General features: G+C 48.1%; 1 protein-coding gene across 1 annotated transcript; it reads right to left on the reverse strand.

Moving 5' to 3' along the window:
- Window positions 1-223: 223 nt before the first annotated feature.
- On the reverse strand, window positions 224-7,684 carry LOC147961374 (uncharacterized). Its single transcript, XM_087533779.1, has 2 exons — window positions 7,298-7,684; window positions 224-382 (listed from the first exon to the last, which is right to left on the reverse strand). Exons 1-2 carry the CDS (start codon window positions 7,682-7,684, stop codon window positions 224-226), a joined length of 546 nt encoding a protein of 181 aa, XP_087389905.1.
- Window positions 7,685-12,781: the final 5,097 nt, after the last annotated feature.

A 12,781-nucleotide genomic window follows, 5' to 3' on the forward strand; every position in this document is an offset into this window, starting at 1 on the left:
CCTCCCTGTTTTATTTCAATGAGGCGATGCGGTGAGCGACGGCAGGTTTTTTTTCGAAAAGGGGGTGTACCCCAGCCTCTGCATCAGAAAGATGCATACGACTCATATTATTAAAAAGATAATCCAGTAACAAAGTCTCAAAAGGTCGTAGTGCCAACATAAACAAAAGCTCAAAAGAGATAAGACCCAAAGCCACAACCGGCTGACAAAAACAATAGGAGCACTACATGCCTATCCTATTACATGACCGCCATCCAAACTGGTTGAAAATATCTCGAGCTACCATCTCCCATCGGGTAGACGCAGTAACCAAACGCTCCCTGGCCTCCGTTGGAGTGAGTAGCGACCACATACGGCTGAACGCCGTGGCCCTGAAGATAACCTGCAAAAAGTGAATGTTTGTTGATCTGTTAAAGACTAAATCATTTCTGCAGTTCCATACTGCCCACAATAAAGCACAAACGCCAACCCGAATGTGTCTTGCAGTATCAGAATCAACCCCATCAAGCCATGTTCCAAATAGCATATTGATAGAAGTGGGCTGATTAATATTAAACGCAATATGGATCGACCGCCACAGAATCTTAGCCAACGGACAATCGAGAAAGAGGTGTTTGATGTTTTCGTTATGATCGCAGAAGCTACATCTAGACGAACCCGCCCAATTGCGTTTTACAAGGTTATCCTTAGTCAAAATGACTTGTTTATGCACAAACCACATAAACACTTTGATTCGTAAGGGAACCTTAACTTTCCAAACGTGCAACGTGGTCGGGATGACGCTAGAGTTAATGACATCCAGATACATTGATTTGACCGAGAACACACCGTTCTGAGTAAGTTTCCAATGCAGCTGGTCTGGCTGCTGAGACAGCCGGACTTCCATTAAACGTCTAACGAGATGTAGCCAGGCCTTCCAACGATTTCCAACTAGCGTCCGTCGAAAACTAATATTGAGGGGAGCGGATTGTAAAACATTTTCCACGTAGGCTTATCTATGTCGGACAATGTTGTACAATGTAGGATATTGAAGTGCAAGGGGGGTTGCCTCAAGCCACGTATCCTCCCAAAACCTCGTAGTGGCACCATTCCCGACAATAAATTTTGTCTTGTTGAAAAAGAGTTGTTTAACTTTCATCAAACCCTTCCAAAAGGGTGAGTCGGAAGGCCTCACATTCACCTGAGCCAAGGTTTTAGCATAAAGATACTTATTACGCAAAATCTGTGCCCAAGTGGCCTCCGTCTCAGATGACAGCTTAAATAGCCACTTGCTACGGAGACATATGTTTTTGACTTCCAGATTTTCAATACCTAGACCTCCTTGGTCCTTCGGCCTACAGATAATATCCCACTTAGCAAGCCTATACTTTCGTTTAAGCTCATCATTCTGCCAAAAGAATCGAGATCGGTAGAAATCTAACCTTTTCCTGACGCCCACTGGAACCAGGAAAAAAGATAAGAGAAACATAAGCATACTGGTAAGGACCGGATTAATCAGAATCAATCGTCCTCCGTATGACATGAGCTTCCCTTTCCAACAGCTCAGTTTCTTTTCAAAACGATCCTCGATACATTTCCACTCAATGTTAGTCAGCTTACGATGATGAATGGGTATACCTAAGTACGTAAACAGTAATGAGCCCACTTCACATCCGAACAATTGTTGATACATCTCCTGGTCATCATTTGCTCTTCCAAAGCAAAATAATTCGCTCTTGTGGAAGTTGATTTTGAGGCCAGACAATTGTTCAAATAAGCATAACAGCAGCTTTATGTTTCTTGCTTTCGCCAAGTCGTGCTCCATAAAGATGATAGTATCATCAGCATACTGGAGAATGGAAATCCCGCCGTCAACTAGATGTGGAACCAGGCCACCTACCTGCCCTGCATCCTTAGCCCGACCTATTAAAATAGTCAGCATATCAGCCACTATGTTAAACAAGATCGGTGACATAGGGTCTCCTTGCCTTAGCCCCTTGTGTGTTTGGAAATAGTGACCTATGTCGTCATTCACCTTAATCCCGACACTCCCTTTTTGCGTGAAGGAATCAATCTGGTTTCTCCAGGCCGGATCAAAACCTTTCATACGCAAAGCTTGTTGAAGGAAAGACCATTTAACTTTATCGTATGCTTTTTCGAAATCCACTTTAAAAACTATGCCATCAAGTTTTTTGGAGTGAATCTCATGAAGCGTTTCATGCAAGACAACAACCCCTTCAAGGATGTTTCTATCAGGCATGAAAGCAGTCTGGGACGGATGAACTACAGAGTGCGCAATCTGCGTAAGTCTGTTCGTCCCGACCTTGGTGAAGATTTTGAAACTCACATTGAGCAGACATATAGGCCTGAACTGCTCAATGCGAACAGCCTCTGTCTTCTTAGGAAGAAGATTAATCGTCCCAAAATTCAGCTTAAACAACTGAAGCTGACCCTCAAAAAACTCCTGAAACATGGGCATCAAATCTCCCTTGATAAAATGCCAACACTTTTTGTAGAACTCCGCCGGAAACCCATCCGGTCCTGGAGCCTTATTATTCTCCATGTGTGCAATGGCCTCAAACACCTCTTTCTCCGAGAAAGGAGCAGTTAGGAGCTCATTCTCGGCAGTCTCAAGTTGAGGCACATCCTCAACTCTAAACTCATCTAACGTCACCAAAGTCTCTTCTGGGGGCCAAACAACTGCTTATAATAATTGGTAATGTAAACTTTGAGATTGTCTTGACCAACTATCGTCCCTTCGTCTTGTTCTAGTTGGAAAATTCTCTTTTTACGATGCTTCCCATTAGCAATCATATGAAAGAATTGAGTATTATCCTCGCCTTCCACTATTTTGCGAACTTTAGCTCGCAACGCCCACTTCAATTCCTCCTCGCGAAGAAGCTTTTTAAGTTGCATCTCTGCTTCTATCTTTGTTTCCAACTCATTGGAATCCAAGATAGAAGTTTCTGTTTTAACTTCAAGGTTTTGAATAAGTAGAAGAAGTCTCTCCTTCTCCGCCTTATAAATTCCATGCGTGTGCTTCGCCCAACCACGAAGGAACCTTCGGAGATGACGAATCTTGCATTGCCATCGCTCGATAGGCGTCCTTCCTCCTGAGTCTTTAGCCCACTCCCTAGCTAACAACTCAAGGAACCCTTCTCTTTCAAACCAGGCAAGTTCAAACGAGAAAATGTTCTTGTTGCCCACAAAGGTTTGAACTCCGGAGTCGACTAGTAATGGTGTATGATCTGAGACACCTCGTGTCAATGCCTGCACAATTACCAAAGGAAACTTCTGTTCCCATTCGACACTTGCTAGCACACGGTCAAGTTTCTCAAATGTCGGAACCGGTAACGAATTAGCCCAAGTGAATTTCCTTCCTGATAGCTCTATCTCCCTGAGATCCAAGCTTTCGATAATAGTGTTGAACATAAACGACCATCGGCCATCAAAATTGTCATTATTCTTTTCCTCCTTTCTACGGATAATGTTGAAATCCCCCCCCCCACTAAGAGAGGGAGCTGTTCGTTACCACAAATACATACCAGATCCGCCAAAAAATCTGGCTTGAGTTCTGGTTGCGCAGCTCCGTAAACTGCCACCAGGGCCCAATCAAATCCATCTGCCTTAGTTCTAACTCGAAACTTGACAGTGAACTCTCCCATAACTACGCTTCGAACTTCCAACGTCTCGCACTTGACCCCAAGTAAAACCCCACCGGATCTTCCTCGAGGGGGGAGGCAATGCCAATCAAAATCAACCCCCCGGATAAAGTTGCAAGAAATTGAGAAGTGAAATTGCTTCTTCCAGTCTCAGACAAAGCAATAAAATCTAAATGATGTTCAAGAGAAGCATCCGCTAGAAACCTCCTTTTAGCCAAGTCTCTAAGACCTCTGCTATTCCAGAAAATGCCTCTCATAATTCATTGTGAAATTTTTTGGCCGTACGGATCCGAGTACTCCTACGCGCTGCCGAGACTGGATAGACCTTCCGTTTCCACGTCCGTTTTGGCTTTATGTGAGCATCAGCCTGCTCACCGCACTCATATTCTCTGCTTCTAGCACTAAAGGCTCATCTGCATGAAGAGACGTCTCAGGATTGGTGTCCTCCTCTGTCTCAATTAATGCAGGGTCAAGATCGGCACACAGGCCATCAAGAACCTTAACCCCAAGCGCATCTATCTCCGAGTCGTTCATTGGTTTAACGGCAGCAATGTGACGAATCATATCTACCGCACGTTCAGCTTCCAAATCAAGAATGTCGTTAACCGACTTGGATATTTCAAGATCATTATTACCAAGTGAAACTCCTACTTGAGTTGCATTATGAATAATTTCATCATCAGTAAAATGCAAAATGGAATTCGACTTATTAACAGACATACCAGTGGAGATCTCGACGTCACGCAACTTGGCAGCCCTCAAAGCACACCTGAGCTGCATGTCATCAACGTCCGGCTGCTCCTGCAGCCTCCCGCTGATCCGCCTCCCCTGGGAGACAGGATCCGGGATACCGCCAAAGGCGATGACCTCCTCGCGGGAAGCTCTGCTAGGGGAAAGGCCTCCTGCCCATCCCCCAACAGCCGGTGAGATGGCCGCGTCACCCAGCCCTCCCTCCACAACGGAGCCCGGTTAGCCGGCGGCCACCTGCCCAACCACACCCCCGCCCGCGCGCGGTGACGTGGAGATGAACGTCGCGCCCGCCGTAGGAGCGGGTCTGGCCAAAGAAGCGATAGTCGGCCCCTGACCACCTCCAGCGGCCGACCCTCCGAAGAAAGCTGCCACCGCCTCAGATGGCGCCAAATCCGCCGTAGGGGAACTCATCGCCATGGAGGGAGAGAGTGGTGCACGGGCCTCCTGCCCGCATGTCCCACCCGAGGCCGCTATAGCCCCCGGGGAGGCCATAGCCTCCGCACAGGCCATGGGCCCCCTCGAAGCAGGCGCATCAAGCGCGGCTGAGGGCCGGGCCTCCCGCCCGCCCAAATCCGCCGAGCCGTCCAGCGTGGCCGTCACCTCCAGCCTAGGCAACGGCGATGTAGGAGGAGTAGCGAGAACCTCCTGTCCAGTAATTCCTCCCGGTCCATCGACAAACAAGGCGGACTCAATCCCCGTAATCGCCGGCGGCAAATGTTCCGACGGGTCATCCATGTCCACGTGATCACTCCAGAGACGAGGAGGCGCTGAGAAAGCTCCTACGGAACCAAGTTGCAACATGTTAGACGGGACCGAACTCGGCGATTTCCCCTGAGCAGACTCTCCTTCCTTAGACGAATCCACAGGCCTGGAAGCCCTGTCACCATCATTATGTGCGCTATCACCATGGTTCCCAGGAGCACCTCCCCCCTCAGTAGTGTCCATATGATGTACCTCCTCAAATTCCTGAAACAAATTAGGGTCCTCATACTCAACATTCAACATATAAGCAATACCCTCGTGACACCATCTGACCACGTCCGGCAAGAACTCGATGTTAGCCACACTAACCAGCAAGTGCGCCACACCATGAGCATGTGTGAAGGGCATATCTACCTGCTCCATCTTACGAGCAAGGATCCCAGGCTCCATGTGACCAGGAAGTTATCCAAGGGCTTAGATGGCGCCGCCAGAAAATGCACCCAGATCTGAGTCAGTGGCGTGCCCTGAGGCTCCTTCTTTTTCCACTCATCAAACTGTAACACAAAACTTGTGCCTGTAACTCTACTCATGCCAAACTTGAGAATTCTCTTCTGATCCTCCTTAGATGGAAAGTCTACTTTGAAAGTCTGATCTGAAAGCTTCATCAAGGACCAGTTAAAATTCCCAAGAGCCAACTCCCTCAACTGCTGAATAATCTGGGCTTCAGTGAGAGGTCCATTAACCACCTTAACCACCCCGGGGAAGGAAGTTTCAATGACAGGAACCACTGGAGCCACGCTTGGTGACTCAAAGAATATCAACTCAGAACAGCAGAGCCCATATATATTAAGTGTCGGTTTGGGGCCTAGAAGAAGCGGACACTCAGCCGCTACATGCTTGGGTTTCCGACAAATATCACATAACTCAGCAGAGCAATCGACCATAAAGTGACCCGTCTCACCGCACCGGAAACAGATCAATTTTTTCTTCTTAGCCGCCCACTTGGACAGCTTGTCACCCCCGGCCTTCTCCGAACCTTTGTCAGAATCAGCATCATCAGGTTGCATGGTCGCCGGTACTGTCACATCGGCGAGCGCCTGAACCGTCTCCACCGCCGCCTGAGTAAGACCAGCGTCATCAGTGGACATCTCTGTGGTGTCCGAGACCGTGGCACCGGGCAAGTTGCGCGGAGGATAGCGGCGGTGACCACCACGACCACCGCGGTAGCGGCCCCGGAAACGACTCGGGCCAACCGCACCCTCAACAAAATTCCCCGGCGGACCTTGAAATCCTCGACCGGTAGCACCGTGATCCGTCCAACCATAGCCCCGCCCACCACCGGTGGACGACGAACCGCGATGAAGACCTTGACCGTAAGCGTCGTATCCATCGTCACCCCACTGACCACGGGGAGGGTTACGGCTGTCACCCGCGAACGCACCCGACCCGCGGCCCGCAGCACCATTGGCAGCTCCACCCCGCCCGGCAGCCATCTGTCGAGGCCAGGGGCGCTGCATCTGAGGGGGTGCGGCCCCGGGCGGCGGCGGCGCCGCAGCCCTGGCGGTAGGAGGCGCAGCCTGCGCAGGCGCCGAAGCCGCAGCCGACGCCGGCACAGCCGAAATCGGGCCACCTGACGCTGCCCTCGCAGGCGGCTTCGCCGGCGGCGGAGCCTTGGCCAGCGGCGGGGCCTTGGGCGGCATGTCAACTTCGCCGGCTACCGTCGGAGAGCCGCGGCAAGTTTGCAGCACCCGCCTCACACGGCGAGTCGCAGCAGAAGGGAAGCCAAATCTTCCGCGGCGGCGAACCCTAGTGAAAACTTCGTATCGGCAAGGAGAGGCCGATCGTGCATGGGATAACACGCGATCCGATGCGATCACATGCACTTGAGCCACCCCAGCCTTCTCGTCGGCGGCCGGTTTTTCCTGGGCCTAAAGCCCTGCTAATCCCGGCCCACCCTCGGACAAATCTCCCTGGCCCGACGGCCTAAACGCGGGCCGGCCCTCACATCGGCCCACCATTTCGAGCCCATCAGTGCGCAGCAAACAATTCAAACGCGCGATCCGCTCCGACCGGATCACGCTCGCTCGGTCGATCGCCGGCGCCGGCGCCTGCGCCGCCGACGGTCGCCGATTCTTCTTCCTCTTCACTACCTTCCACGATCCCTCTGTAATGAAATCTGACAAGATAGGTTTTGGAAGACTTACCTTAGGAATAGGCCCCTTCCATGGCCGGATCGCAGCCGCCGCCGTCCGTCGATGAACCATGCGTCGAACAATCTCAATCTTGTCCTCTGCCCCCAAGCCTTGCCGCGCCGGATCATCAATCGGCACGATGCCATCAACAATCGTGGCCACTTCCTCTTCCGAGTACCCGGGATCGAACGCCTCGCAGATCACTGACGACGGCGTCGGCGAGTACACCTCCGGCGAGCCTCCGGCGCAGTCCCCGTCGTCTTCGTCCTCCGCATCAGACTCCGCTAGAGCCCAGAACCTCCCACCGACGTGCCCCACGCCAGAGATGGTCGCCGGCGGCAAGACCGCGGTGGACGCAACGGGCGTCGCCCGAGTCGCCCGAGTCGCCCAGTCCCTCATCGTCGGCTTTTCGCGGCAGCCGGTGAACTCGACGTTTTGGTCGTTGCCTCACGGGCGGGGCGACGTACTGCTTGGCGGCTTGTTGCGTGACTTTGTGGTGGTGGCCTGGCAGGCGATGCAGCGTGGTGTGCGGCTGCCCTCCTGGCGGCGCTGCAGTTGAGTCCAAATCCTTGTTATTGGAACGGGAGGAGGTGAGCAGCTCAATTCTAAACTCCTAATGATTTGCTTTCTGAAATTCTAATCGACTTCTTGTTGCCTTTCCCTTCTTTGTGTTGTACCCAAATTGCTAATTTGGGGTTCAATTTCTAATTTAGATTTGGAAACTATGTGGTGAGATCAGACATCCTCTGCCCCAAGAGGTAATTTATATTTTACCATTATTGCTTGTGTTTGCATTCAGTCATGTAAGCCTTAGATGTTTGCACGCGGGTGGCCGTTGATTCTTTTTTTTTTGACCGGGACAGCAGATGCTCTGCCTTTTCATTATAGTAGAGGGAAAACTGTACATACTGAGAGTTTCAGTAAGAGAAAACAAAGAAATTACATGTCTGGTGCTGCACCCAGCAACCCGGCTGTACAAGTCTGACAGAACTACTCCCTCGCCTCCATAAGGAGGCCTAGATCATCTCTAATCAGCATACAAACCCACTCAACTGATTTGTGCTCGTTTATGAAGATACGCCTATTTCTCTCATTCAAAATGTTCCACGCCACATATGTCGCAGCCATGCAATCATCGATCACTTCTCCTTTCTGCCTAAGCAAGCAGGATTTGTCCCACCAATCATTAATTGAAGTGGCATGGAGTGCAACATCAGCAGCCTTTGGGTACTTTGTAGACATGTGATGCCAGACCTCCTTTGCAAAGGGGCATTGCAAGATCAGGTGGTCAGCCGATTCGAGAACCTGAGCGCAAGCACAACACATATGATGTTCCCAACCTCTTCTAAGCAACCTGTCAGCCATCCAGAGTCTGTTTTGGAGCAAGGTCCACACAAAGAATTTTCTTCTGGACTCGCTCCTAATCCTCCATACATTTAGCAAGCGGGGCATTGGTAGTCGTGTGATGAATTGTTGTGTATACGCCGACTTGGCAGAGTAAATCCCATTAGCACATAGGGTCCACCTAATCTCATCCGTGGCATTGCCGAGCTGGACTTGCTAGACTTGGTGCCAAAGGAGGACGAAGGAGTAAAGCATCTCGGCTGAGTTCAATCGCTGCAGTCCCATCATCCATTTTCCTTCCTGAAGAGCATCAGCAACCGTGGTCTGCTTATGACGGGCGAGGGAAAACAGCTGGGGCGCCACCTCCCTCGGAGCAACTCCATCCATCCATCGATCAGTCCAAAAAAAGGCCCGTGAGCCGTCGCCGATGGATATTTTTGTGCAAGATTTGAAGAGTTGCATATCAGAACTATCACATGGAGTCGGTGTCCCTTTCCATGGTCTATCATGGTTATCCCACTCAAACCAAGCCCATCTCAGTCTCAGTGCTCTGCTGAAAGCGGCAAGGTCTTTGATGTCTAGTCCACCAACAGACTTTGGCGCACAAATGCGTCTCCAGTTTACCAGGCACTTCCCACCGTGAGCCTCCTCATCGGCATTCCACAAGAAGTTTCTTCTCATCTTGTCCAACTTTCTTTGATGCCGTTGATTCACACCAGGTGGTGCAGGCGTGTAGCCTCGCTGGTGTTCCTTGGCATCAGGTTACATTGGCCGTTGCATGCTTGTTGATGTGATCTGCATCTCCATCTCATCCTACCACAACAGTGGGCGACCAGTTCTTCGCCACCTAATCTCTTCAATTTTGCTTTCTCTCTGTCAATTTACATGAGTATGTGTCAATTTATACTTATTTGCAGGTGCAATCATGTGGACTCTTGAGTTTTGACCAGATCTAAACTTATTCTATGACTAGTTAAGTTTTCCACCCTGCAACTGTGTAGATATTCTCGAAAAGCAAAAAAAGAGAAAAGAATACCCAGTAATTAAGATGTAATCCTTGTCATTTTACTGAGCAGGTGCAATCATATTCTTTTTTATGTCCTCTTTGACAATGTATACGATCAATTGTGTTAAAGTGCCTACACTGTGAGAGTAAAATAAAGTATGTTAGGAATATTGTTCTTGAATTGATTCAGTAAAAAAAAAACCTAGTTTGTTAGGAATATTGTTCTTGAATTGATTCAGTAAATGATGAGTGTACAATATTTGGACAGATCAAAAGGCAAGTTAAAGATCAGTTAGATAAATGCTACTGTCCTCGCACATCTCACATCTCATTTTGGTTTCATACATACCTGAACACACATCTATGCAGTCACGCATCTCACCTTGATTACTTTGCAAATTTTGCTTGGATAGGTACTATATACAGTTGTCTTGTCTATCTTGTTATACTCGTTGATTGAATTTGCAGTGTTTGAATCCTCCTGAGAATAGAAAGAGGACACTAGTTAGTGTGAAAAATGACAACACAACTTGGACTTGCGTCTATCAACTTGAATGACGAGATCCAATCATCACAAGCATCTTCATCTGTAACAAACATCAGTCCTGGGAGCGCTAGTTCAAGAGCCTGTGTTCTATGGTCTAGTAAAAAGATATAGGAGAAGTTGTTCCCACTGCTCCTACAAGAAGATTAAGTTGAAGAAGAAAATTTCTTGTTCTGGCTGATGATTATTCCCACTGAATTTACCCGTATTTTTTTATCCATAATTGTTATGGATCTGGTACTTAATTTGCACTGGATTTCTTGTTGTTTTTAGAAGATATATGCTACACATGTTTCTGCCAGTGTCTTTTGTGGATGCATTTCTTAAATTAGCTATTTTTGTTATGATGGCATCTCTTAGCTGGAACATCCATGTTCAATTTCAGTTCAAAATTACGAGGTCGTAGGAAGCATGACTGACCTGTAGCATGCACAATCATTCCAGTTCTGGGAGATTCTGGGAGAAGCTGGGTAGGGGTCGGATTCTGGGAGAATCCCCAGATTCTGGCAAAAGAACTGGGCCTCAGTGGGCAAAGGCCCAACCTCTGAGTGAATCTCAAGTCCCAACTCATTTGCTACTCTAATAAAATTAGGGGGATTGGATCTTTTGCCCCACTTTACTTGGGGTTTGATGATTTGCCCCATGGCTGTATCAATGCCAAGTGACCCCGGCCTCACCCGTCATTCTCGGGGGGGGGGGGGGGGGGGGGGGGGGGCAATGATCAAAGTTAGAAGAAAAGTGGGCCAAAAGATTCAATTTCTCTGATAAAATTAAGCCTATTGTGAAAAGAAATAAGAAGGAGACACCCAGTGCGGAAGGAACCTCAAACTAAACGCATCACATTGTCAAATATTCCACCGAGAAAATTGTAAACAATCACAAAGTACATGTCATCAGTATATACTGCATCATGTTTACATCTCATTTAATGATAAAAATGTCAGCAAACACAAAGATCAACAAACAGGACACTCCTCCATGCCTATATTTTGCACTCGGCGCTACCGATAAGTGCTCCCCACTTCCCAGGGGCACGGGGAGGAGAAGCACACCAAGCCGTGCCCGGTCCGCCATCGAGAATGTCGTTGTGCTCGCACTCAAGCAGGACTGCAGGACGTCGCCGAGAAGCTAGGTATTGACGCGATGTGAACATGTCTAACTGAAATTAGCAAGTGACACCATGGCTGCTTCCTCAGACGACCACCACGCGCGGAGGCGCCTCCAAGCCAGAATGATGATGCATCCTCGCCGCCCGAGCGCTTCCATGATATTGCTCCCTCACACCGGATCGACCGGCCGAGCGACGGGGTTAGGTATGATGCGAAACAAAGACTATCGATTTTATACGTGAGAGTTGATCGAACACTCTTTTCTCTCAAAAATTGAACAATTAAACCTCATGCAATAGACATACTCCCTCTGTTTCTAAATATGTCTTTCTAGAAATTTCAATAAGTGACTATATACGGAGCAAAATGAGTGAATCTACATTGTAAAATATGTCTATATACATCCGTATGTGATAGTCCATTTGAAATCTCTAAAAAAGAAATATTTAGGAACGGAGGGAGTATTTTGGAAGAGGTGTTTAAAAAAAAGAAGGGATTTAGTGATGGATCTACGCGATTTTCATGGTTGAAATTTGGGCCATCTAAAAAAATAAGGGATTTGGTAGGATGGAGTAATAAACAAGGGCACATGCGTTTGGTTTTCTAACTATAACACAAGCATTTGGGCCATTTGGGCAGAGAAGGAAGGTTCTAGACGATCGGCATGTCCAGGTGGAACTGACATATAAGGAGTACTTGGCACTTCAACTTCTGTGGGGAGATAGCAGGTGAGAACTATGAGTACTCGAAGGATGGAATGAGAATAGTTTACCAAAAGCCCACAATGAAGCATTGCACAAACATTTAAGAAGTATGCAAATGAGCCTAGGTTGAGAAGGAAGTTGCAAATGAAGCAACAATATTAGGAGTTCTGTTACACGTTTTAGTAGTTTTAATTTAGTTATGCTCTGTAAATTTTTATACTCTATATATTATGCAAAATCTGCCCAATGAGATTGAAGTGTTGAAGTATGTGGTATGCAAGCTTCATGTGTTGAACCTTTACAATGTTATTCTGATTCATGATTCAAGGTAACAACTTTGTATGCTCAAAACTTATTTGACAATGGTTTCTGGGACTCAAGTAATCATCTTAGTTCATTTAAAGATTGAATACAATATCTTCGGATAGGTTGCCTTGGTCGGTGTGCAAAATATGTTTAAGCTTGTTTTTACCTGGCAGCAAGGGCGTTCAGCTGCGAACCAACTTGTGATTGGATGGTTAGAGGGTCAGTGGTAACCCCAGCCCACCAGGGTTCAAGTCCAAGAGCTCGCATCAACGACGTGGTGCCTACGCTGATTTCGTAAATTTCATGATATGCCGGCTCAGTCTTGCTTGCGTCTTTGTTCAAAAAAAAAAGAAAAAGCAAGGGCGTTCAACTATCGAGCATAATCCGCATGATTGTTAGGAAAATCACATCTTTCTGCCGCATGACTTAGAAAATCACATCTTTCTGCCAAAAGGGCAAAAATCCACACAAACGGCACACACA

This window comes from Triticum urartu, chromosome 7A, assembly GCF_056163025.1.
Source record: "Triticum urartu cultivar PI428250 chromosome 7A, HENAU_Tu73, whole genome shotgun sequence".
In the NCBI taxonomy this organism is placed as follows: domain Eukaryota; kingdom Viridiplantae; phylum Streptophyta; class Magnoliopsida; order Poales; family Poaceae; genus Triticum; species Triticum urartu.